At 43.6% G+C, this 26,199-nt stretch overlaps 1 protein-coding gene across 3 annotated transcripts; it reads right to left on the bottom strand.

Moving 5' to 3' along the window:
- Positions 1–105: 105 nt before the first annotated feature.
- Positions 106–26,199, bottom strand: EIF2D (eukaryotic translation initiation factor 2D). 3 transcript variants are annotated; one of them, XM_053605420.1, is made up of 15 exons: positions 25,946–26,123; positions 24,584–24,774; positions 23,065–23,148; positions 22,511–22,601; positions 18,457–18,564; positions 16,426–16,682; positions 15,629–15,746; positions 13,699–13,744; positions 13,191–13,294; positions 12,920–13,069; positions 12,463–12,552; positions 11,335–11,430; positions 9,736–9,856; positions 7,854–8,028; positions 106–218 (listed from the first exon to the last, which is right to left on the bottom strand). In XM_053605420.1, exons 1-15 carry the CDS (start codon positions 25,999–26,001, stop codon positions 214–216), a joined length of 1,692 nt encoding a protein of 563 aa, XP_053461395.1. In that variant the 5' UTR covers positions 26,002–26,123; the 3' UTR covers positions 106–213. The 3 variants fall into 3 exon arrangements, with proteins under 3 accessions (XP_053461395.1, XP_053461394.1, XP_053461396.1); XM_053605419.1 differs by lacking the exon at positions 106–218 and adding an exon at positions 5,534–5,730 and having other exon boundaries at positions 25,946–26,199; XM_053605421.1 differs by lacking the exons at positions 106–218; positions 25,946–26,123 and adding exons at positions 5,534–5,730; positions 25,781–25,914.

Genomic DNA, 26,199 nt, shown 5'->3' with positions numbered 1-26,199 from the left:
GTGCTCGCCCAGCAGTTCCAGCTGTGGCACAAAAACTCTTCCATGGACAAGTGTTTGTGCAGGGCTAACTCCTGCTCACCCCGACGCCATGCTCCTCAACAGGCTCTGTCAAGGATCAGAACGCATGTGAATTGAACAGCTGTCATCCTCTCACACTCTGCAAGCCTTCTGGAAACCAAATAGTTGCCTCTCTTGTCACCAGACTGGAACCAATCACACTAGCCGGCAAAAGAAGGAAGACAGATTTTAAAGCTCCATGTTCTTTCTCTGGCTTTGATTCTTCTTCAATTCCCCTTATTTGCTACCTACAGTTTCTTTATTTATGAGTCATAGCATATTCCTTTAGCAGGTCTGAGCTAAGCCCCGAAAACGGGATAATGCTGCTTTCAGTGGACTGTCTGCAATGCCCAAGGTGCCTGCTGTTCATTCATAAGGGAAGTTCAAGAAGCCACTGGCCCCAGAGCTCAGGGTTAAGAGCACCAAAGCTAAGATTGGCTCAGAGATTCCCAGTGAAGCTGCAGCCTGCCCTGGCCCTGGTCCTCACTGCCCAAGGGACTGTGCACATGGAAACCCAAAGGCATACAGATCTGCGCCTGTGTGGTACTTAGTCATATCTTTGTCAACAGATTATTTCTTTATTAAGTTATAAGTTGGGATTTGATATTGCCATAATCTTGTGTGTCCACCAAAGGGAAACCAGCCATCTACCATTTGAAAGTCTCCTGAGTAGGGAAATTAGGCAGTAAGAGAGAGCCAAAAAGTGATGCAGAAACTTTGTCAAGGCTATCTTCAGCCTTCTTGCAGCTGGTGAACATGGGTTCCCCCTCAGCCCCCAGCACTGCCTCCCTCCTCCCACTGGGACTCTGGGATCTCCAGGTGCTGCCCAAGGAGTTGCCTTGATTACGAGGGGGAACCTCCAACTTGGCCAGCTGAGACCCCTCTCTGTTCCGAAGCATGGGCCAGCCCCAGCCCTGCATTCAGTCTGCCCGTGGGTCTGGCCTCCCTGTTGACCTCAGTGCCTTTTGTTTTCAGAGAGAGATAGGAGCAGGAGAGTATGTGCCTGAAGTTCTGCTGCTGGCACACTTACACCAGGAAGCGGACAATGGCGGTGTGGGAGACAAGGCCAGGAGAGCCCTCACTCTTAGTACAGGGCCAGGGTCATGGACCTCTTCCCATCTAGGTGCCTGAGTTTTGTTCCAAGAAGTGATATGAGACCACATTGACAGGGAGGATCAGTTTCCTGACTCTCTACATTTGTACTGGCTTCTTGCTTAGGTTGAATCTTAAATTAGTCAAATAATAATGAGTAGCCAGGACCGCAAAGACACTCCAATGCAGAGGGAGAAGGACTTACAATCTTCAAGGCAGGGCTGGTTTTCCAATCCAGCCTCTGAGAAACCATTTCTTTGTTGTCCCTGCCAGTCTCTCTTGGGTTGGTTTGAGCCCACGCTTCTTCATGTAGCCTAGAAGTTCCCTCCCTGACCCAGGCTGAGTCCACACTACCCCTGATCCTGGAAGGAATGCTGACCCCTTGTCATAGGAACTGTGCACAGTCTTCAGAGCTGCAAGAGCAACTCTTAAGATTTTTGTAAACCACAAAAACCCTGGTTTTCTGCCATCTCGTGCTCAGCCTTATCACTTCCCTCCCTTAAAAAAATCTCTCTCCCTGCTGTATATTAAAGGGAGCAGGTAGAGTCATTGCCCTTCCTCCCGCATGTCTCTAACATTGATAGACAGCATGGCTCCTGCTGCAATTGCTGTGAATGCTGCTGAGAACCTCCCTCGAGAGGATGGCTATTTTATTTTTGAGAAGGAAAAAAAAATCATGTGTGTGTGTATATATGTATATATACATAAAAGCAAATAGCTATATATAAAGAAATAATGGTATCTATGAAATAAATATGGGAAAATTCAGATATTATCTAAAGCACAGTTAGACCCAGTCTAAGCCTCTGAAAAAACTTATTGTATAGAGTATCCCTTCCCTCCCAGAGCTGGGTATAACTGCTAGTAGTGCCTTCTATGGTTGTGTTGCTCAGTGTGTGTTTGTTTTGAGAATATTTTCTTTTTAAATGTTTTTCTTATATGGGTTTTTAAAAAAGTATTAAAGGCTTGTTGCAAAAATGATTCGTTTTGGAAACGTCTTCCTTGAACTTCTTATGGAAATCAGGAATTGGGGAGAGAGAGTGAGAACAGAGACAATCATATACTTCTTGGCAGGGTCAGATTTTCTTCTGCCAGTGAGCAGAGGAATGAAGGGTACTGTTCAAATAATTTGGGAGAAAATCATCCAAATGTGTGGGCTGGAAGGCACTGCCTAGGTGACTAGCTATTCTATCATCTCCATGGAGCTGGAGAGCCAAAGGGACTTATTACAGATACTGAGTTAGAAAAAGACAAGAGCTTTTCTAAGGGCGATTAAACACCAGGACAGGGTAGTGAGGTAAGCAATGATTCTCCAATTTCTGAAACTGTTTGAAAACAAAATAGGGCCAGGTGCAATGGTTCACACCTGTAATCCCAGCATTTTGGGACGTTTGCTTGAGACCTGAGGTTTGAGACAAGTCTGGGCAACATAGCGAGACCCCATCTCTAAAAAAATTAAAAAATTAGCCTGGTATAGTTCCACCTACTCAGGAGGCTGATGCAGGAGGATCACCTGAGTCCAGGAGTTCAAGGTTGCAGTGATTGGGCCACCACACTCCAGCCTGGTCAACAAAGGAAGACCCTGTCCCTTAAAAAAAAAAAAAAAAAGAGGACTGTGTCTCTGCAACTTCTTTAAGATCATTTCAGCTGGAGGAAGAAGACTAGACTAGATGATCAAAATGCCCCTTTCACTTTAGCCTTCTCAGACTTTCATCAAAGGACAGTCCCAATAATCACAGAAATAACCATATAAAAGTTTTTTAAAATAAATTCCTACCTGCCTTCCAGTATTGGTCACCCAGGATGCAATGAATAAGGCCCCCAAATTGAATGTCCAATGGACATTCTTACAATTACCCAAGAATGGGGCAGATCTATAACACTGAGACCTCCAAGAAGTGTATCTTTCAATGATTTTGCCAAAGCCTACAAATAATCCCATTTCTGCTTTTCACTGAAACTTAATTTGGTTGCAGTATGGGATTAATAAATTCAAAGTTGTATGTTTGACCTTGTTATAGATTATTTGCCTTAGCACCTAGAAAAAAAGAACCTATTACACAGTCCAACTCCATTCTGCCTTTGTATATGTACCTATGCTGTTCTTACAGGAGAGAGAATGTGATGACTCGGTGCAAATGTGGTGCAAATGTGTCACCATTACTGGAAAAACCATTCAAAGCACAAGTCTTGACAGCACTCTCATAGCAGAATTCTAGGTCAAATCACAGTTAAGAGCAGATGTTCAATTTAGAACCAGCCCCACCTCTTACTGGTTTTGTGTCTTTAGCAGGGATTAACTAGGCGAGACACAACATTTTAGAGCCTCCAAGACTGTGCAAAGCAAATTATGCTTGTGAAAGAACTTTGCATAGTACTACATGTTATTTGTATTCATGTAAGGACCATAGTTCATTACTTCTACATATATCATGCTCCCTCAGATAAGACTAGCTGGCCAAAGGTTTTTTTTTTTTTTTTGTAGAGACAGAGTCTCACTGTACCGCCCTCGGGTAGAGTGCCGTGGCGTCACAGGGCTCACAGCAACCTCTACTCTTGGGCTTACGCGATTCTCTTGCCTCAGCCTCCCCAGCAGCTGGGACTACAGGCGCCCGCCACAACGCCCGGCTATTTTTTTTTTTTATTGCAGTTTGGCCGGGGCTGGGTTTGAACCCGCCACCCTCGGCATATGGGGCCGGCGCCCTACTCCTTTGAGCCACAGGCAGCGCCCTGGCCAAAGGTTTTTGTAATGGGATCCTATTTGGGGTCAGTTTCTAGAGAGCTCTATCCCAGTTCCATATGTTTGTGCCAGTAGAGACAAGATTTGTGAAATGAAGTTTACTTTTAAGGGAAAAGGTCTATTCTGGGCCTGTAACAAAAGATAGCGGGTGCCACACATGCATTTTCACACCTATCCTTTCTTCTTTTTCAAACCCAAATGGGTAATTTATGGATATTGTGGATATTTTCAAGCCTTTCTTCTCTGAGATGACAAATAAACAGGGAAATCAACTGAAGCATAATTGTTTCTTCATGGTAAAACCTGAAACCTTGGAGTTTAGCCTCTTCTTCCTTCCTGTTGTACAAGGATAGGTCTGCTCACAGAAATGACTTCCACAACCTGAGCAGGGACTATAGCAATGGTTCTGAACCTCGTTGTCATCAAGTGATTCCTTTGGGATTTGGTAAAAGCATTGCCCCCTCTCAGGAAAAGTCTTGTGTACCATTTCAGGGAGTGCTTGGACCCTCTGAGACAAATTAAAGACCACTTCATGATCCCAGTTTAAGAAGCTGGGGCCAAGGCTCGGCACCCATAGCACAGTTATTATGGTGCTAGTCACATACACCAAGGGTGGTGGGTTCAAACCTGGCCCGGGCCAACTAAACAACTGCAACAAAAAAAATAGCCAGGTGTGGGGTGACGCCTGTGGCTCAGTGAGTAGGGCACCAGCCCCATATACCGAGGGTGGCGGGTTCAAACCCAGCCCGGCCAAACTGCAACAAAAAAATAGCTGGGCGTTGTGGTGGGTGCCTGTAGTTCCAGCTGCTTGGGAGGCTGAGGCAGGAGAATTGCGGAAGCCCAAGAACTGGAGGTTGCTCTGAGTCCTGTGACGTCATGGCACTCTACTGAGGGTGGTAAAGTGAGACTCTGTCTCTACAAAACAAACAAAAAAACAGCCAGGTGTTGTGGTGGGCACCTATAGTCTCAGCTACTTGGGAGGCTGCGGCAACAGAATCTCTTAAGGCCAAGAGTTTGAGATTGCTGTGATGTCATGGCACTCTATCAAGGGTGACATAGTAAGAGTCTGTCTCAAAAAAAAAAAAAAAAAAAAAAACAGAAGTTGGGGCAGAAGAGGGCATTTGTTGGCTAAGCCTCTTCACTGTACGAAAGCCCTGGTGTTGGGCTGCAGCACGTTTACCCGTGATTGGCAGTGTGCTGAAGCTGGGGAAGAAACATTGCCCAACAGAAACCCACGCCCTAATGTGCCTTTATTGCTCCTTCCTTCTATCTAGCCTAAATTCTGCCACAATTTGGGATTAATTCTTCCATCTGCAGCCTTGACTGATGACAGAGAACAGTTTTCTCTGATTAACTCTTTAGAGATGTGAAGGAATTTTTGGGCTATGAGGTTAATTAGGTAGTAGGAATGGATGAGCAAGAGGCTATGGAATATTTGGTAGAGGGGCTTTAAAACAGGAAAGACATCTGCCTGAACTGCTGAATGGGCCATCCTGCCATGAAAGGAGGGGAGGAACGCAACCACTGAAACCACGTAGAGTGTAAAAGGCACACTGTCACGCCTCTTGTGTCCATCTAAAATGCTTCTGACTGTAAAAATTAGTATAGCATTTTAGCTAAGTGGAGGAAACGAGAGAAATCATATTTAGATTAGAATAAAAATTTATTTTGGTAAAGAATTATATTTTGTATTTGCAAAAGCTGAAAATGTTCATAAAAATTACCAGCCCAGAGGTTGGATTTCCACTCGATCTGCTGCACGAAACAAAGTCACTTCTTCTTGCCAGATTTGGGGGCCTTTTCTAGGCCTTGGATGTATTTTCGAGGGATCTGATACTCTTCTACAACCCAAAAACAGACACTACTCAGTGGAGCATGACCTTGCTCCCCTGCTGGCCTCCACTTTTCCTCTTTGCTAATTGTTACTTCTTGGCCCTGACCTATGGACACAGCTGACCTCCAGCCCTCTTGGCTCCACAGAGGACACTAAGATTCCCATCACGTGATCTGCTCATTTACATCCAGCCCAAACCCAACTTCTCAGGGAAGCCTTCTGGGTGGACCATTTGTTCCTATACCTCAAGGCTGAAATGTTTATTTCAGTAATTTTCTCACTGATAGCTGCTTTCTAGGTGTATTTCAGGCATTTATTACTTTCTTATGAAAGCACATGTGTGACTGCACTCATTCACGTATTTATCTGTTTTTCTCTACGTTTCTTCTAGGTACCTCATATGGTGTTCTTCACATAAGGGAGCTAAACTCTAGACGTTAACGGCTAGGTACTGCCACAGGCCACAATGTGAATTTGCTTATTGAGCATTTACTATATGCCAGGCCCTGAGGATGAAAAAGGCAAGGTTTACACCTCAAGAAGCTTAGTATAGCAGGGAATTCAGACATTAGGAAAAAATTAGCCGGGTGGCGCCTATAGCTCAGTCGGCAAGGGTGCCGGCCACATATACCTAGGGTGGTTTGAACCCGGCCTGGGTCTGCTAAGCAACAGTGACAATTGCAACAAAAAAACAGCTGGGTGTGTGGCAGGCATCTGTAATCCCAGCTACTTGGGAGGCTGAGGCAAGAGAATCTCTTAAGCCCAAGAGTTGGAGGCTGCTGTGAGCTACGATGCCATGGCACTCTACCCAGTGTGATAGCTTGAGACTGTCTCGAAAAAAAAAAAAAAAGAAAGAAAGAAAAAATTAGCCAAGATGCAGATACTAACCAGAAATATAAACACAATTGGAAAGGTTACGTTAGCACTTTTTCAAATGCTAATTTGGGGACATAGGACATGCTCTGGGCATGAGCTGGGCCAATGAGCTTTTAAGGTGAGGCAGATTCGGGTTGTGGGAAGGCACAGTAGGCAAGAGGACAGCCTAGGTGAAAGACACAAGTGTGAACATGGTATGGTGTATCAGGGACAGAAAGCACATGGCACAGCTGATGCCTAAGACGGGGGTGCTGGAGCTGCCAGGAAGACAGCAGGGAAGATGCACTCAGGCTGGCAGGCTATTGTTTATTCTGAATGCATGGAAGAGGTAGACAAAGTTTTTTAGATTCCTGTCATTATGTCTTTAAAAAAAATAAAAAGAAAATTTTTTTTTTTTTTGTGGGGTACATGGCTCATGTCTATAATCCTAGAATTCTGGGAGGCTGAGGACAGTGGATTGCTGGAGCTCAGGAGTTCAAGACCAGCCTGAGCAAGAGCGAGACCCCATCTCTACTAAAAAAACAGAAAAAACTAGCTGGACGTTTTGGTGGGCACTGGTAGTCCCACCACGTGGGAGGCTAAGGCAAGAAGATCTCTAAGAGTTTGAGGTTGCTGTGAGCCACAGCACTCTAGCCTGGGGCAACAGAGTAAGACTATCTCTAAATAAATAAATAAATAAGAAAAAAAAAAAGAAAAAAATTTTTAGAAGGGAGTGATGTGATTGTATTTGTTCAAGAAAGCTGATCAGGCAGAGTTGTGGAAGCTGGTTTGAAGTAAAGACAAACTGAAGGCTAAGTGACCCAGAGTTAGCAGAAAGGACTTGGGCTCTGGAATCTAAAAACACTACAAGTCCAGCTGCAGTACTCAAGAGTCAGATGACCTCAGGGCAAGGCACTGAACATCCCTGTACCTCCGTTTCCTCGTCTGCAAAACAGGTAACAGTTCTGCAACATCATGATGATTAGAAGAGATCCCTGCAAAGAGCCCAGCTAGATGCCTGGGATAGAGCTCAATAAATGTTTTATAAAAGGGAAAGACCAGGAAGAAAGCTAATAGTATGGTGGAGAGTACACTGAATTTGAAAGGGGCCAAAGGATCTGTTTCAAACACTTGTTCTACCTCTTCCTAGTTGCTAAAAAACTAAGTGGAGGTGTGTGTGTGTGTGTGTGTGTGTGTAGTTATTATATAACCAGACTAAGGTGAGTAAGCAGGGAGACCTTTGCCAAGCTCCTGCTCTTCAGAGGGGATGCTCACCACGCAGCAGCCAGTTGAGGTGGTGGATCTGGTTTCCCTGGATCTGCACCTGGAGGCTGTCCTTGGCCCCAGGGGCAGGAGTGACGGTGGTGCTAGCTTGGCATCGCTGCTGGAGGATGGCAGCCACTGAGCATGGATCTAGACCATAGGTCTCCAAGTTCCGGACCACAGTCACCTGGGGGGATGGTGGAGAAAGAAGACCAATGGTGGTGGCAACCCAATTGCATGGCTTTCCCCTGAGGGGAGGGACCCTCAGCAGTCTCATCACCCCTGCATTCTCTCATAGGTCACCATCTCTATAACCATGGAATCTTTCATCCAATAACTTATTTCTTTGCTTCTAAATAAATTCTACCCCATCCTATAATGTGTTATATGTTTAGTGGGATAGACAATTTCTATTATAGGCAGCCAAAATAGCTCAGTTGGGAGACCGTTAGACTCCAGATAATCTCTATCCTACATAACATACACTTTTTAAAAAGTCTTTTTTTCTTATTATGGAGAAGTTATAAATACAAGTAGGACAGTATAATGAACTCTCATGTATCAACTCATGGCCGACCTTGATTCATCTATACCCCCACCGACCCCCCACTCCTGTATTACTTTAAAGCAAATCCCTCCGGACATCAGATCATTTCATCTGTAAATATTTCAGTATATCACGCCAAAAGATAAAGCTCTTTTTAACATTAAAACAAACCATCATCATACCCAAAAATAAATTACTAATAATTCCTTAATATTAAGTATCTAGTTAAAAATACATTCATTTTTCTATTATTCATCAACTTTGCAAATGACAAGTATGTGGTTTTCTAATGCTTTAAAAAATTGTATTTCTCTGCTTGTTGCTATAAAACAAGTTCTCTCTCATTCATGACTACAGATGGTAAAGTATGTTACTGTCAGGGTAGTTGGGAAAAATTGCTATCAATAAAGTTTACAAAAGTTTCAAATAATTTAAAGCTTGTCAAGGGACTCCAGATCCAAAGAATTTCAGAATCAATAACTCACTATTTCATTTTTGGACAATTCTAATTATTATTAATAGAAAATTAGTGTTCAAATAAATTAATATAAATTGCTTAGTAAGGTATCTGGCACATAATTAAATAATAAATAGTGGCTATTTCTAATTACTATTAAATTTATCATGACTAGGTCCCATTTACTGAATGCTGATATGCCCAGTACTATTCTAAGTGCTTCTTCCACATATATTCCTTCATTTGATCCTCAAAGTAGGTATTATTCCCATTTCCCATATAATGAAACTCAGACAAAAAAAGATTAACATGCTCAAGGTCAAGGCTACATTTGAAGCCAGCTCTAATTCCAAAGCCCATGCTCCTAACCAAATACCAGTTCTTTATTTTGAACTCAAGTTTGTCTTCTTCAGACTTCCCAAGAATCTTATTTCTGTGCTCCTTTTTCAAAGCACATTTCACATATTTGAGGACAGATATAATTGCTTCCCTATAACTTTGTGTTGTCAAGCTAAACAGTCAGTTCTTCCAATAATTTTTTACAAGTTATTTTCATTGAGCAACGCCCAAGAGGTAAAATAATACATAAGAGCTGAAAGCCCTATGGTTTCTAACATAGCTCTAAGAAAAAAATAAAAATAAAATCCTGTTTACTTTTGGAACCAAGCTCTAGCAAGTTTCCTAGCACAAAATCCTGAGGGGAGTGAGTGAAGGGGTTAGTTTTACCTGTTTCGTATAGGGCCCAGCCCAGGCACATAAACACGGGTATTTCATAAATAATCTTTGAGGTGTTTGAGACCAACCCCCAAACCTCCAATCATACTAGAGAGACCAGAACTTGGCAGGGACATTACATCACTATCTCAAACAGTGTGTCTTTTTAAAATTACCTTTTTATTAGAAGCTCTCTGTGCTAGGGTGATGTCAATTGGACAGATTTTCCCTTTCTTCACAATGGGCTCTTGTCCGGGAAAGATCACTTGATAGGCAGGTTGTAATTTTTCCAAACATCTGAAATGGGAGTTATGAGGTGTAAACTGATAAAGCCAACAGAAGCCGTTTCCTCATACTCCACTACCAGCAGGCAGTGGGGTGTGAGCCAATCTTAAAGGGTAGTGATTTGAAACCTTGGCTGTACATTAGAATCACCTAGAAAGCTGTATCCCAGGCCCATTATATCAGTATCTCTGACCAGGGATACATACTTTCAAAAGCTCCCTAGCGTGCAGACAAGGTTGAGACCCACTGATCCTGGAAACTGTGCTGGCCTGGCCCTCTGAGAACCTGCCCAGTCCATTTTATGGAGGTTACTATCTCTCTTAAGAATGAACCTTTCCTAGCCTATTGCCTCCAAGTGTTGCTTCACATTCCTGACATGTTTTACAGTAAACATACCTTTACCCCAAGGAATTTCTACCTTTTATCTCACCAAATTTTCTCTTGCTATCACATGTATCAGGATTAACAAACTTTTTTTATGGGTGGCGCCTGTGGCTCAGTGGGTAGGGCGCCAGCCCCATATACCGAGGGTGGCAGGTTCAAACCCGGCCCCAGCCAAACTGCAACAAAAAAATAGCTGGGCGTTCTGGTGGGCACCTGTAGTCCCAGCTACTTGGGAGCCTGAGGCAAGAGCATTGCCTAAGCTCATGAGTTTGAGGTTGCTGTGAGCTGTGACACCACAGCACTCTATTGAGGGTGATAAGTAAGACTCTGTCTCTAAAAAAAAAACAAAAACTTTTTTTATAACAGGCTAAACAATAAATATTTTAGATTCTGTAGGACATCTGGTCTCTGTTACAACTACTCAATTCTGCCATTATAGTACAAAAGCAGCCATCACACAACACATAAATGGGTATGCTGTGTTCCAATAAAACTTTATTTATAAAAACAAGTGGCAGAGCTGGACACCTATAGCTCAGCAGCTAAAGCGCCAGCCACATACACTGGAGCTGGTGGATTCGAACTCAGCCCAGGCCTGCCAAACAACAATGACAACTACAACCAAAAAAGTCAGGTGTTGTGGTGAGTGCCCGTAGTCCCAGCTACTCAGAAGGCTGAGGGAAGAGAATCACTTAAGCCCAGGAGTTTGAGGTTGCTGTGAGCTGTTGCTATGAGCTGTGATGCCACCGTACTCTACTGAGGGCAACATAGTGAGAGACTGTCTCAAAAAAAAAAAAAAAATCTTTCCTTTGAAGACTTTTTAAGAAAATTACCCCAACCTTCCCTTATTTCTAAATCTTATTGAAGTTCTTATTTTTTAATTAATATTCCTTTTCTTTCTTCTTCTCAAATTCTCCTATATTGTTCAAATTGTTCTAAAGACTCTTCATATCAGAATTACTCAAGCCTATGTTTATGTAGACTGACAAGGTATGAATTACAGAAAGAAAGTTAGAAACTAAGATAGTGACAATATTAAAGTTCAATGTGACAGATACTAAGGACAGGGGACAGAAAAGTTGAGAGGGACTGCTAATGCCTGTTACCTGGTCAGGAGACTGTCCCACGGAAGTTTCATGACTGTGTGCTGTTCATTTTTCTCTAAGATGCAATCACATAGGATGGGATCCAACTTTACAAGGCTAAAAAGAAAGAAGAGGTAATAAAGAAACCCCAGACCCAAGGGCAAACTAGGCTTCATCTCTTATGTGAATGGTCATCCAGGGTACAAATCAATTATGGGACCACAGTCCACCAGGCAACGTACCTTATGGATACTTTCCTAGGAGGAAAAGCAGGTAGCAGAAGGGAAAGTGGGATGGGATAAATGTAAAGACCAGAATTCCCAGTTTAGCACTGCTAACTAACTATAACCCCATAGCTTTCCGGGGCTTACTTTCACAGTTGGCTAATAAGGAAGAAAGACAGAAAGAGGTAGGGATCTTGAAGGTGAGGGCATTAAATTAGGCTGGTAGGTACCAACATTTTTGATCATAATGATGTCTTTTTAAAGAAAACAAAACAATTGATTGAACTCTCTCCATCTGGGAGTTTACCACCTGTACCCAGTTATTAAGGAAACAATACCATAATGGGTACACACATTAGACAAAAGGAAGCAGTTCTACCCTACAATAGCAGAGTAGGGTGACTACAGTTAACAACAACGTATTGTATATTTCAAAATAGCTAGAAGAGAGGACTTGAAATGTTCCCAACACACAGAAATGATAAATGATATACTAGAGGTGATGGTTACCCACACTGACTTGATTATTACACGTTTTATGTGTATAACAAAATATCAGATGTGCCCCATAAAAATATCATGTGTCAATTTAAAGAAAACACCAAAAAGCCATGATGAGCTTGGTAAATATTTTTTAAGTCTGCATTTATTCCCCACAAAAGTCCTTGAATATCACTGGTGAAGATTAAGTGACATAATTACTCAGTCAACAGTTGATGTTTACAGCTTACATGGGTCTGAATACCCCAGACATGAACTCTAGGAGGTCACAGCCCATGGTTTGGAAACCAGCAGTCTTGATTATTTCTGAGATGCTGGGACTTTCTTCTATACTTCATCCCAGACATCCTCCCCAAATATCTCTATGTCTGCTAAAGATGGATACCCAATAAGGCAGGGCTAGTTCGGCTCCTCATCCACTCACTTTTTGTTGTCTCCATCAACCAGGTCGTTTTTCTTGGCATAGTTAATGACGATGGTTCGGACCTCACTGCCTTCCAGAATGCTCCCCTTCCTAGGTTAGGAGTGACCAGGGAATTAGTTCATGCTGCACCAGGGCACAAACTGCACCACTCAGACTCAGTCCCTGCTGAGCAGGGAGCTCTCCTCAGCTTTTCACTTCCTTTTCTTCCCTTTTCCTGACTGAGGCGAGCATTGACTGTGTGAAGAATAATCACGGGTAGAAAAGGGAGAGACCTCCTCTCTCGTTCATTTAGTCCAGAGAAATTTCCCCAGGGAAAGAGGTGTGAAGCTGGATTTGGGAGAAAGGGAGAATGAGGCAGAGCAGGTTTGCCAGTCACAGAAGAGCACTACTCAGGTTGAGAGGGACTGGAGGCCAGAACACCAGGCAGGCGGAGAAGGGCTGCTCTCCAAAAACTCACTTGTGGCCAGACTCCTGGAAGAGCAGGGTCATGCTGGCTGGGACACAGTAGAGGGATTTTATATCTGGAGGGTGATAGGGCTGTTCCCTGCTACCCTCCTGGATAGTCTGAGAGGTCGGGGAGGGCTCGGGCATGACGAAAGATGTGATCCTAAACCCAGCAGAAGGAAAGAAAAGAACACATTTTATACTAGTGTCTTTGCAGTCCCCAGTCTGTAGCCCAGGTGCCCTGAGGCCAGCTAGACTCTAGTGACCAGGCCCCCTGCACTCACCTTGGGTGTTTCCAGTCCACAGCCACAATGCTCTCCACCCCTTTGCTCAGCTCCTTCACCTGTATAATCTGCTCCTGCTGCATTTGCTGCAGGAACTTAGAGAGCTAAGGGAGAGAGGGCCAGTGGTAGGGGACTTCATGATTCCACACACATACTGCGCACCTAGGATATGCCAGACCAAGACAGGCAGGAACTGCGCCCTCATCAAACGAGGAACTGGGAGGCCCCCACCCTGAGGGCCAGGGAGCAAGAAGCTGCTAGCCACTAACTAGTGAAGACTCTCAGAACTCAAATCAGACACAAAAGGGCCAAAGGCGGGGGTGGGGGGGTGGGTGCCACCAACAGCCACAGCTCAGGGAGAGTTTCTTTTCCCCCGATAGCTGAAATCTGAACACTTAATTCTTTAGTTGGAGCCCTGTACACAGGGCTTCCCCGTGTCATGTGCGGCTTGTGTCACATGTGCCCCCACACAACTCTGTGCGGGCCTGCAGAGAAAAGGCCTGCTTACCTTTTTGTAGCTTGACTTCTTTATGTCCAGTTGTCGTCCTTCGGGGCTGATGGCAGATGGAAAAGGCAAGTCAAGCTGACAAGCAGTAGCAGTGGGCCTGCCTGACACTGAGAGGACCGCCTCTTCCCTCAGCCTGGCCCCTCCCAACCACAGGGGGATGCAGACTGTGGGACTCTAAGTCAGTGCCATCTGCACAGCTTCCCAGAAGGATGAAATGCTTTATATCGATGCGGTCTAATGCGGTAGCCACTAGCCACGTGTCCCTATTAAGTACGTGAAAGAAGACTAATGTGACCCGGGAACTGAATTTTTAATTTTATTTACCTTTAATTAATTTAAATTTAAAATAGCCACATGCGGCTGGAGGCTACTGTATTGCATACAACTTTAGATCCTCTCAGACAACCCTCTGTGGCCTCAAAAGTGCCACTTCAAGGTGAACCCTTCCAACACCAAGCTGACCCTGCAGGCAGGCAGGCCTATAGCAGAGTTTAGCAAATAACATCCTGGGAACATATCCAGCCACCTTCATCACTTACCCGCTGTCTATGTAGTCACATTAGGGCTACTATAGCAGGTGAATAGCTACAACAGAGATGGTATGGCCTGCTACGCGGAAAATGTTTACTACCCGGACCTATACAGAAAGTTCACTGGCCCTGCTCTACAGCAATTAGTTTTGACAGGAAGTTCCTGATTAAAAACTGTAAATGTTTTTCCTCTCCCCAAAACTTATAGCTTCTCTCAAAATGTGACATGCAAGAGCAGTGAGATTCTTAGGGAGTCCCTCTAAAGGCCACTCCAGTTTAAGAAGTTCTGTCCTACAGAATATTCTACGACTCCTTTGTCAGCTACTTGTAACCCTGAAAGGTCAGGACAAATTACCAAGTGTCCCACCACATACTCTGGGTGCTGCACTTGTAATATGATGCCTTAAAGAAGCTGGTGTGTAAATGGGAAGTGATTACATTGAAAACTACTGTTTTAAAGATCAGAGCAAGTTTCTCAAAAAGAAAGAAGTTCAATCTCAAGGTAAAAATCAACAAGCAAACCTCTTGATATGATAGCATTTATCGAGTACTTATTATGAGTCAGGCTACTTAATCTTTACAGCAACCCTGTTGAAATCTTGCCCAGATGGCTCTGTCTTTAAAGTCCAGGTTCCACCCACATGTAACACCACCTCCTAGAGGCTCCTGCTCTCAATAGGGTAAGGGTTGACACTAATTCTTCCTCCTAATAAAATTATCTGGACCACCTACTTGTCAGAAGCCTGAGGGGGTTGAATGCTCCAGAAAAAGCCTCCTGACAGAGGCGCCACCTCTGGGACACTTCCTGTACTGGACATGCTGCCCGATTCATCACAGACAGCCTAGTACCACCACAGCAGAGGCAGTGTTCAGAGAATCTTGGCAATGTTAACCTTCCATTTCCTCAACATCCTTTCACTAGCTAAATTTAAGTATTTTTTCTTTTCTTCTTCTTTTGTTTTTTGTTTTGTTTTGAGACAGTCTCACTCTGTTGTCCTGAGTAGAGTGCCACAGCATCACAGCTCACAGCAACCTCCAACTCCTGGAATCTAGCAATCCTCTTGCCTCAGCATCCTCAGTAACTGGGACTCCAAGCCCCCCCCCCCAACCCCCAGCCTGGCTATTTTTAGACATAGGGTCTCGTGTTGGCTCAGGCTGGTCTGGAACTCCTGAGCTCAGGCAATCCACCTGCCTCTGCCATTCAGAGAGCTAGGATTACAGGCATGAGCCACTGAACCCAGCCTAAAATTATAGTTTTTAAAACCCAGGACCTAATTCATTATCCAGATCAGCCTTCCATACCACAACCCTCAACTGGCCTCCCAGTGGCCCTGTCCTGTCCTATCCTATTGCCAATAAAGAAGAGTGAGACCCAGTCCCCAGCCTTTTGCCTTCCATACCAGCAGGAGAACATGTGGCTGCCAAGGAAAGTGCTGGTCAGCAAAGGGAGGTCAGCCTTCTTGACTCGGCACTTCAAAGCATGCAAGAAACATTGCTGTAATAATTCATCCATTTGCTCTGCAAGAAAAAGACAAGAACAACATCCTTCCTGAGGGATACAGAATGCTAGGGAATATCTCCCTCGCAGTATCCCCACCTTACCCCGTTGGCTCTGAAAAGGGGCCCATTCCCAGGCATCAAAGTTCCCAGACTCTTTTGAGCACTGAGCCTTTAAAGAGGGTTGACCCCAGAGAAGGAGTCAAGCCACTAAGTTCCACCAAACCAGGAACATTCACAAAGACAAGTCAGAGCCAGATGACACCCTAAAGCAGTGATTTATGTGCCATGAAAATTTTTAAAGATCGTTAATTAAATTATTTTCAAGAGAAGCTCAAAGTACACTAAATATATGTTTTTAACTTTTTTTTTTGATCAATATAATTTAAATGTGCTGAGAAAATTTAACTATAGGCTCAAGTGTACTGTGAAGAACAAAAGGCTAAAAAATACTGCCCTAGAGGACTCTGCAGCTGGAAACAGTCCAAATACCAGGGCAGACTGGCACCGGGGGGACGTGACTTATGCAGAAAGGACATCAAGATGTCAAAGGGCTGCGCGCCACGTTCACAGAAATAAGGGCTTTCCCTCCTCTCTCGGAGCGTCAGGGCCCCTGTAATCAGAAGTGTGGTGGAGCACACTGGGCTCCTAAATTGAGAGGGGAAGAGATGGGCCCTTCTACTCCCAGAGTTCTTTCTACCTTGAAGCGTTTTGTTATCTGTGGAGCCGTGGTTCAGGCCTCCAGTACTGGTGTCTTCTGAGGCTTCTGAGAGGGGCCTCTCCCCACACGCCTGATGAACCTCCCCATTCGCCTCCTCCTCTCCCTCCAGGGTCAGGTGTCCCATGTCTTTCTGCAGGGTGGGATTCACCTGGAGAGACCCCTTCTCTTCACTGAGATCTGTGGGATCCTGGGCCCGTGCAGCAATGGAAGGTGGAGAGGACTTGTCTCCAGACCGCCTGGAAAAATCTCATGTCAAAAACACCAAGCAACAGCCACAACACTCTCCACCCCAGTCAGGGAAGAGTCAGCGGCGAGTTCAGAGAGAGCAAGAGCTGACAGGCAGGAATGTCTAGCACATAGCAGAGAGCCTGTGCTCTTGTCTCAACCCTATTTTCAATTCTGGGCCTAGAATATCCATGCCTCCGATTACTCAATTCTGAAATGGGGACAATAAGTCTTGCCTTCTCCTTATCCTAAAAGAATAACAGACACCCCAAGACAGGGAAAGATTAAAGAAAGAGCAGCTTAAGAGAAGGCCCCCAAAATGTTCCCTTCATATGAGTTAATAAAAAAATCATTTTGAATAAAATAACATTAAGATCGAAAATGTATCTGCAGTACCAGTTTAGTGAAATACAAACCCAGAGATCCACTGCACATAAAAAAACTGCTTAAGGACTGCAACATCAGTGGCTTCTGTAGTCAATCAAATGCAATCTAACTTGCCAAGTAGAGATTACCATAGTTTTATGCCACTAGGCCATAGGAAGACAGGAAAAAAAGCAATGCTACCTAACAGAGGATGCGGAGAGGTAAAAAGCTTTATCTGGGACATGAATATCATACTAAGTTATAACTAATAGCTGTAGTAAGCATTATTAGTACTTTTAACAGTAAGGCCAAAGTGTATGTTTAGGCTATTCTGATCAGGTAAATAATATAAAGGCAGCAGCTGATAAAACAACTTAGACCATACGACTGTGATTGCTGTTGCCTAGACTGACAGAAAATAAGTTGCTAGGAAAACATCAGTCATCAGCTCTCAAATATCTGCTATTTTATTAAGCCAGTGAGATTGTGCTTGGCCAATACCTATAAAATGAATAACTCTAAGACTGGGCTAGAAAATATAAGACGAATCTATACCGATAGTTACAACAATTGGCTGAAAGACCAGGTACTTGGCTTTTGAGGCAAGCACTATTAACTATTTTGGTAAAATGACAAGAAAATAACGAGATAATTAATTGGTATCTGGTTCAAGCAAGCAACTGCTACAGTCAGAAAGTATTATTTCCAATAGTGAGGAGTCTGAAACGTGAAATTTGAATAACATGAATTTAGTCAGGTTATCATCCTGGTGCCTGTGGATGTACCTGCTATGATTAGGATTCAGAGTCCTCAACAGGGCCAGGCGATGCCTAATATGTGCACGGTAGATAAGGCCAGAGCTTAAAAAATTGAATATCGGGCGGCGCCTGTGGCTCAGTGAGCAGGGCGCCGGCCCCATATACCGAGGGTGGCGGGTTCAAACCCAGCCCCGGCCAAACTGCAACAACAAAAAAAATAGCGGGCATTGTGGCAGGCGCCTGTAGTCCCAGCTACTCAGGAGGCTGAGGCAGGAGAATCGCCTAAGCCCAGGAGTTGGAGGTTGCTGTGAGCTGTGTTACGACACGGCACTCTACCAAGGGCAATAAAGTGAAACTCTGTCTCTACAAAAAAAAAAAAAGAAAAAAAAATTGAATATCACCATACTCAAGGACAGAGTAGACAAATCCTAAGGTCCTCTTTCAGGTCTAGGATTCTGTTAATTCACCCCCCAAATAATCAGTTCTCTCTAATTTCTTGTTCAAACAGGGGAAAGAGTTATTTTCTCTAAATTTGTCAAGGAAATGAAAGTCTGGGATTAGCAACTTGCCCAGAACATGGCTGGGACCAACACCCTCACTTCTGAATCTCAAGCCCCTACGCTGTCTTCACCTATCAATGGAAAAAAAACACTGTACCCACCACAAATGGTCCTGGTAAGTGTGGAGCACAGAGAAGCCCCTTCCCTTCAGGCCTGAAGTCAGCATCTCAGCTGTGGACATAGTAGCAACTCCAATTGCTACCGGGGCTCTAAGAAGGAAGCCAGAGAAAGGGTCAGAGAAAGTCTGCTAGAGAGTACATGTTAGGGCCATCTTTCCACATGCGTGGTAAAAGCACCAGCTACCAATCTGAAGATCCTCTTGTATCATAAAACTAACCTCAGTCTAGTCTGTTTTCTTTAGACTACCTATTTCGGATTATCTACAGATATTATTTTCAAAAATCTCCTAACCCAATATTATCCTTCTGTAGAAGTGACTCCTGTCCTGATGTTACCACCGCCTTTGTTTTATTACTATTATGAATTAAACCCAGGCAGGACACGGAAGGGTATTTATAGTTCCCTTTCTTTAATTCCAAAAACGTAAGTATTTATCTCCTCCACCTTAAAAAAGTCATAGCCATCCTATAAGGAAGGTCAGAAGGGAAGCAATTCATATGCCATAAATGAGGTTGAGGGAGGCCATAGAGGAGAGAGGAGAGATAAATGGTAGAGCCAGCCAGAGAGGTTGCCTCTGAATTGGCTCCTTGTAACAGGGCTTGCTCTGTTTAACTATACATCTAAAAAATGGGTACTTCCAGGACATCAGAAACCACCACATCATAGGAACTACAAAAACTCCCAAAGCCCAAATGAGAAATCTCTGTCATCCAGTGTTACTCAAGCATTGATCACACACTACCTGTGGCATAGGTGACCAGATGGGTAACAGTGGGGAAGTACAAAGGACTGGCAAGGTAGCCAGGATTCCAGAGAGAAGATTCAAAGGCAGAGTTCCCAACATTTGAACTTAAACATTTTTTTACTAAAGCTGGTGGCTCCATTTACCATATAGACAGTCCCTGGGTTATGAACAAGATAGATTCTATAGTTTGTTCTTAAGTTGAATTTGTATGTTAAGTTGGAACAGGTACATTTACCTATGACTTATAACCTCCATTTGTAAGTGCAAGTCGTACCTCAGTGACTCAGGGACTGCCTGTACGACAGCTCAGTTTCTACCACAGCAAACTTGAATATGGCTTCTTTCTCATTTCTTTCTTTCTTTCTTCTTTGTTGTTGTTCTACAATCTTGAGTTATTCTTTTCTATTTCTTAAAAGAGGGTTTTTTTCCTTCCACTCCAGTCTTGAACATGACTTATATTTTTAACAATCCCCTGCTCCCCCTGCTGCCCATACACTTAACCAGTGCCACAAATCATACCCAGCTATATTCTGAAAGCTAAATTGAGTAGGGCCAAATACCCATTTACACAGTTTCTTCCTATCCTGGATAGAATATTGGGGGGGGACATAATGATGCCACCATTCTTTTCAACTGTAATTTTGTCACAGGGAAATGAGATTCTAGGTGCTTTGGTTGCAAAAGGTTCCGGGAAAATAGAAGAATGTAAGTAGCAAAAATAAGACCTTTAAAGATTGACGCCTCCTATGCCTACAATCTTTCTCTCCTTCTCTCTCAAAGAAGCAATGATTAAAATAATGAGATGTCATTTTTCATCCACTAGGAAGACACAAATGAAAATGATCCACCATATCCAGTCTTGGTAAGAGTATAGGGAAACAGGCTCCATATATGCTGTCGGTAGGAGTGAAAATTGATACAGCTTTTTTTGTAGAGAAACAGAAAACACACAGGATTTTCAGTCTACCAGTTTTGCATTTTAGTATCCCCTCTGGAAAAATATTGGCATTGGTGTCCTTAGTGGCGTCAGTAACATATTGTTTGTCATAGAGACAAATTGCAGGCAACCTCGGTGTCCTCTAGAAGATTTCTTCCGTTACTACACAGCAAGTATAAAAATCAGATCTGTGTATGCTGACATGAAAAATGTCCATGCTATATTACATGAAAAAATGATACAAATATAACTTGGTTTGTTTGTATATTTAAACACACATACCCAAATCATATAGTATTTTTATACACATATGTATATATGCATTCAAGAAGGGCAATGAGTGGCTGGGCGTGGTGGCTCATGCCTGTAATCGTAGCACTCTGGGAGGTAAAGGTGGGTGGATTGCTTGAGTTCACAAGTTCGAGACCAGCCTGAGCAAGAGTAAGATTCCATCTCTTTAAAAATAGAAAAATTAGCCAGAGGCCCAGCGGGGTGGCTCACACTTGTAACCCTAGCAATCTGGGAAGCCAAGGCAGATGGATCTCTTGAGTTCAGGAGTTTGAGACCGGCCTGAGTAAGAGTGAGATCCTGTCTCTAAAAATAGCCAGGCATTGTGATAGGCGTCTGTAGTTCCAACTACTTGGGGCTGAAGTAAGAGGATCATTTGAACCCAAGAGTTTGAGATTGCTGTGAACTATGATGCCATGACACTCTACCGAACATGACAAAGTGACACTCTGTCTCAAAAAACAAAAAAAGAAAGAAAACTTAGCCAGGCATTGTGGCAGGTGCCTGTAGTCCCAGCTACTTAGGAGGCTGAGGCAAGAGGATTCCCTTGAGACCAGGAGTTTGAGGTTGTTGTGAGCTTTGACACCACGGCACTCTAACCATGGCATGGAGTGAAACTCTGTCTCGAAAAAAAAAGAAAAAGAAAAGGGCAATGAGGATACACATCAAAATGATATGGTTACTTCTAAGAGAAAAGGATTGTGGTGTAAGGGGGATTTTGATTTTTTTTAAGTTGTTTACACAATGACTTCCTAATTTATTTTTTTTTAAAAAAGCGTGGGTGATATTTGAACAACTCTGTAAATACTAAAAATAACTGAAATATACATTTTGAAGAGATGAATTTTATTGTATATTAACTGTATCTCAATAAAGTTATAAAAATAATTAAAATATGAGGCTGATGATGTGGATATTAGGGAAAGGTAGGAAGGTGATGAAAGACGGGAAATCAAATACATGTTAAAGAGAGGAGACTAAGAAGACATGACAACTAAATGCCACATGGTATCCTAGTCTGGACCCTGAACCAAAAAAAAGACATTAATGGAAAATACAAATAAAGTCTGTAGTTTAGGTAGCAGTATCGTACCAGTGTTAATTCTTTAGTTGTTAATAACCATATTGTGATTCTGTAAGATATTACTATTAGAAGAAGCTAGGGTAAAGAGTAAATCAGAACTCTATCTTTGCAACTCTCCTGTAAATCTAAAATTATTATTTTTTTTAATTAAAAAAAAGCAGCAGCGGCATTTACACTCAGCCCCGATGCACGTGCCCTCCCAAGAGGTTCAGACTGAGATTCTCCAGTGGCCCATTCTCTGCTGCTTCTTTCAAAAAAAAACCTTCTTTTTTCTTTCTTTTGTTTTTTCAGACAGGGTCTTACTCTGTCACCCAGGCTAGACTTCAGTGGCACAATCATCGGTCACAGTAGCCTCTAACTCATGGACTCAAGGGATCCTCCTGCCTCAGCCTCCTAAGGAGCTAGGAATACAGGCATGCACCACCATGCCAGCTATTTTTTTTCATGCCAGCTAATTTTTTTTTTTTTTTGTAGAGACAGAGTCTCATTTTGTCACCCTCGGTAGAGTGCCATGGCGTCACACTGCTCACAGAAACCTCCAACTCCTGGGCTTAGGTGATTCTCTTGCCTCAGCCTCCCGAGTAGCTGAGACTACAGGTGCCCGCCACAACACCTGGTTATTTTTTGTTGTTGTTGTTGTAGTTTGGCCGGGGCAGGGTTTGAACCTGCCACACTCAGTACACGGGGCCGGCACCCTACCCACTGAGCCACAGGCACCACCCATGCCAGCTAATCTTTTATGGGGAATGGGGTCTATGTTGCCCAAGCTGGGCTTGAACTCCTGGCCTGAAGTGATCCTCCTGTCTTAACCCCCCAAAGTGCTGGGATTACATGGGTGAACCACACTATGCCCAACCAGAAGAACCTATTTTTAATTCAATCCTTTGTCTGTATGCTTTGGAAGTTATCATTCCCCTCCAATCCCCTTTTTCCCTAAGTTTCCCCCCACCCCCAAAAAGACACAGCTGCCTGGCACAGTACCTGTTCCCCACCAAGGCAATGGCACAGAGGTCCCCTTTCTGTACCTGTGGCAGACCAGCAGGGGGTACAAATAGTCCTGGCAGCATCAAATCTGTAGCAAACAAAACAAAAGCATCCACCTAATTTCATATTTCGCTTCACCATTTATTCAGTCACCTGACAAAGAAACATATGTTATTCATAATAAAAATGAAAATGACAATTAAAGTTACCAGACCTTTTCCCTTTAGGGGACTAGCAGTCAAACAGAAGGCCCAGACTGGGTGTTCTATACCACAATCTTGTCCTGGTTTCCTAAATTCAGCTTATTGACTTAAGTGTAGTATAGGGCAGTTTGCAAAGTATTCGTATAACTCATTGTATTTAAGCCCTACAACAGGATCAGAGAGGCCCAGAGGGCTCATGGAATCAGTCAAGTGAGAGATGTAACACACACAGGGGGAAAATTCCATTTTTCAACCACACGAACACACAAAATAGTAAATGTATTAAATCAGTAGGCCCTTATTAAGTAGATTTCGGTCAATAGCCAAAATATAGAAAAATCCTCTTACCTGCTCCCCCCACCAGTTTTTCGAGTACCAGAGGCCATGTTGTGAAGGTTGGTAGAAGATCAGGATAGGACCACAGCGTGTATACTGTACCAAAAAGAGACCCAGAAAACACTTACTACCAAAAAGTCAATCCCCTATGGAATTGGAAAAGCCTAACACCATGGTCATTTTAATTAGAATACAGAAAAGAAACTCAACTCAAAGCTAGAAAGAAGGTTGTAAAGAATTCCCAAAGAGGTTTCATTCTTGAGGATAGTCAGTGGTTTTAGCAAGACCTAAAAAACTGAGTGTCACTTGAGACTTGGAGGCAACTGGATTGTAGCAGTAAAAAGTGACCACAGTGGATAAAAGTAGGGGCACAGAACCCAATGAGATTTCCAGTTATGGATTCAGAAGCAAGTAACATAAGAAGAGCAAGCCAGACTGTAAGAAATTGTGAGACTTTCCCATGTTTATCATATTTGTTTTTTCTGTTTCACAGTGATTAGCAATAAAAAACCTTAGGTCAAAAACGGTCTGTGTTTGTCTTCAGGTATAGAGGGAAATGGAGGTAGAGGCAGGAGCAGCCAAAGGAAATTACATTGCACTGTTGCAGCCAACCCTAAAGGATAAGAAGCCCCAAGTGACAAAGTATGTGTCAACAGCTGTGGAAAAGAGAAAAGGAGACTGAGTCCTGAGATTTGTGACAAAGAGAAAGTAAAGAATCCTAGAGTGCCCAACAGAGCCTAAATGAATCCTTGAGAGACGTCTGAGACTAAAGTACATTATTAAGACAGATGAGCACGTAGCTTAATGAAAACTGTTTCTCTCCTATTGCAGTATCTCTCTTCAAAATCTTAGAAAAATCTTACTATAAATTGTTTTAAGAAACATTTTTTAGCTGGGCATGGTGGCTCATGCCTGTAACCCTAGCACTCTGGGAGGGCGAGGCAGATGAATTGCTTGAGCTCAGAAGTTTAAGATCAGCCTTAGCAAGAGCAAGAAACCATCTCTAAAATAGCTAGACGTTGCGGCAGGCCCATCTCTAAAATAGCTAGACGTTGTGGCAGGCACATGTAGTCCCAGCTACTCAGAGACTGAGGCAAAAGGACTGCTTGAGCCCAAGAGTTTGAGGTTGCTGTGAGCTATGACACCACGACACTCAATCCCAGGGCGATAAAGACTCTGTCTCAAAAAATAAATAAATAAGTAATTTTTTTACATGACCTGAAATTCCATCCTTTTCAAGATTTCTGCTCTATCCCTAGTTAGCCCACTGTAAACTCATCAGCCATTTTTCCTTTATTTCAGAACTTTCCTGTGCAACTACCCTTTCTTTCTGTGTTTTTCTCCCTCCTATAGAGGTTTCTGGTTCTGAAGGACTCACATCCAGGAACATTAGGTCCACAAAGATCCTTAGGAATAGTACTTAGAGATTTTTGTGCTTGTTTTTATGGAAGGCAAGTTAATGGAAGACGACAAGAGAAGTTGATTTTAGGCAGGGACTATAGTGATGGCCATCTCTATCCTGTTGCCATACCTGTTGGATACAGATTTTTCTCCAGTTCAAATAGGATGGGGTTACCACCACTCATGTACACAGTCACTGCATCTCCTCTGTGAGCATACAACTTCAGAATGTTGAGTTCCTCCTTTCCAGGTACTAACTCAGAGACCTGATCAGTTCCAAGGGTGGGAAAAGCAGCTGTCACATCAGCCCGAAGCTTTCTCCTGCAGAAAGTATACCAGCACCATGAATGCTGCCTGGATGGACATTAGTTAAATATCAAGAACTCAGAAGGATTCACTATAAAATCATGAGGGCCAAGGAAAGAATTTCTGGTTTATGATGCCCTATTCTCATATGCTCTTTCAGCATATCTTATTCTCTTTCTCATCTAATGTCTCATCTATTTTGACATGATCTTGGGACATGTTTCCATTTTATGGATAGCAAAACTGAGGCTCAGTGAGCAATCCAAGTTTTTCTAACACAGAAAACTTAAGCCCTGCCTTCCCGATTCTATTCCCAGCCCTCAGACCCACTCCTTTCTCATATATGCTTGGCAAATCTGTCAACTTATTAAATAGCTATACTTTAACATCAAGAATGACAACTATAGGGCAGTGCCTATGGCTCAGTGGGTAGGGCGCCGGCCCCATATACTGAGGGTGGCAGGTTCAAACCCAGCCCTGGCCAGTTAAAACAGCGGTGGCAACTGCAACAAAAATAGCTGGGCGTTGTGGCGAGTGCTGTGGTCCCAGCAACTTGGGAAGGGAATCGCCCTAGTCCAAGAGCCATGGCACTCTATGGAGGGCAACAAAGTGAGACTTTGTCTCTAAAAAAAAAACTAAACAAAACGACAAAGTGAGACTCTGTCTCTAAAAACAAACAAACAAAAAAAGAATGACAACTATAGAACGCTGGTTCCAAAATTCCCAAGGTGGTATCTGCACAGATAGAGTTCTTACCACATGTGCCACTTCAGCTTCCAGCTGTCTCTCCTGCCAGAAGTAACCACTAAACGTTTTTTTCTTGAACACTTTTAATTCTTGATGACCCATGTGATCTCTTCTAAGGAGCTCTAAACTTTTTGAAGGGCAGTAATCCTATATTCTTTTCATTTTTGCAACATTAACGCCTCAGTCTGCAGTCACCAAACGCTGCCTGAATTACGTTTTCTTATAAACTCATTAGTATATGTAAAAGAAAGCCTGGTTCCCTCTCCATCCTCACCCTCAAAATATGTCTGGACCCCCACTTTTCCTCCTGAAGAAAGGCTGTACTCCTCGGCCTCCGCCCTAGGTTGGCTGACCCAGCCCAGCGAAGACTGGGGGTCAGAGTGGCCCAAGAGATGTCTGGGTGTCCGAGTGAACAGAGCAGGCCCCTGTCCTCCCTCACCTGTCCGACCCCTTGATGGCCGTGTTGGACTTGACCCGAAAGGCCTTGGCAAACATGTCTGCTGGGGTGGCCCGGGGAAGGCAAGGAGAGCACAGAAGCCAGGGGATGTCAGGAAAGCCAAAGTGCAGCAGCCACCCGGCCCGCAGCCCTGGGGGCAGCCATGATGGGGCCCGTCGGAGAAAACGGCCCGGCTGGAAACCCGGGCCGCACAGCTTCTTGTCTGTTGCCGCTACGGAGGCCCGGCCGCCCCTTGC

This window comes from Nycticebus coucang, chromosome 10, assembly GCF_027406575.1.
Source record: "Nycticebus coucang isolate mNycCou1 chromosome 10, mNycCou1.pri, whole genome shotgun sequence".
NCBI lineage: Eukaryota > Metazoa > Chordata > Mammalia > Primates > Lorisidae > Nycticebus > Nycticebus coucang.
The sequence above is the reverse complement of the archived record's forward strand: the minus strand, read 5'-3'. Positions and strand labels throughout refer to the sequence as shown.

Coding starts and splice junctions, on each gene's coding strand:
- EIF2D (XM_053605419.1), bottom strand. CDS start 26,001: ATGTTTGCCAAGGCCTTTCGGGTCAAGTCCAACACGGCCATCAAGGGG. Junction 13,070..13,190: donor GTGGACTGGAAACACCCAAG/GTGAGTGCAGGG, acceptor TGCTGGGTTTAG/GATCACATCTTTCGTCATGC. Junction 12,553..12,919: donor TTCCAGGAGTCTGGCCACAA/GTGAGTTTTTGG, acceptor CTCCTAACCTAG/GAAGGGGAGCATTCTGGAAG.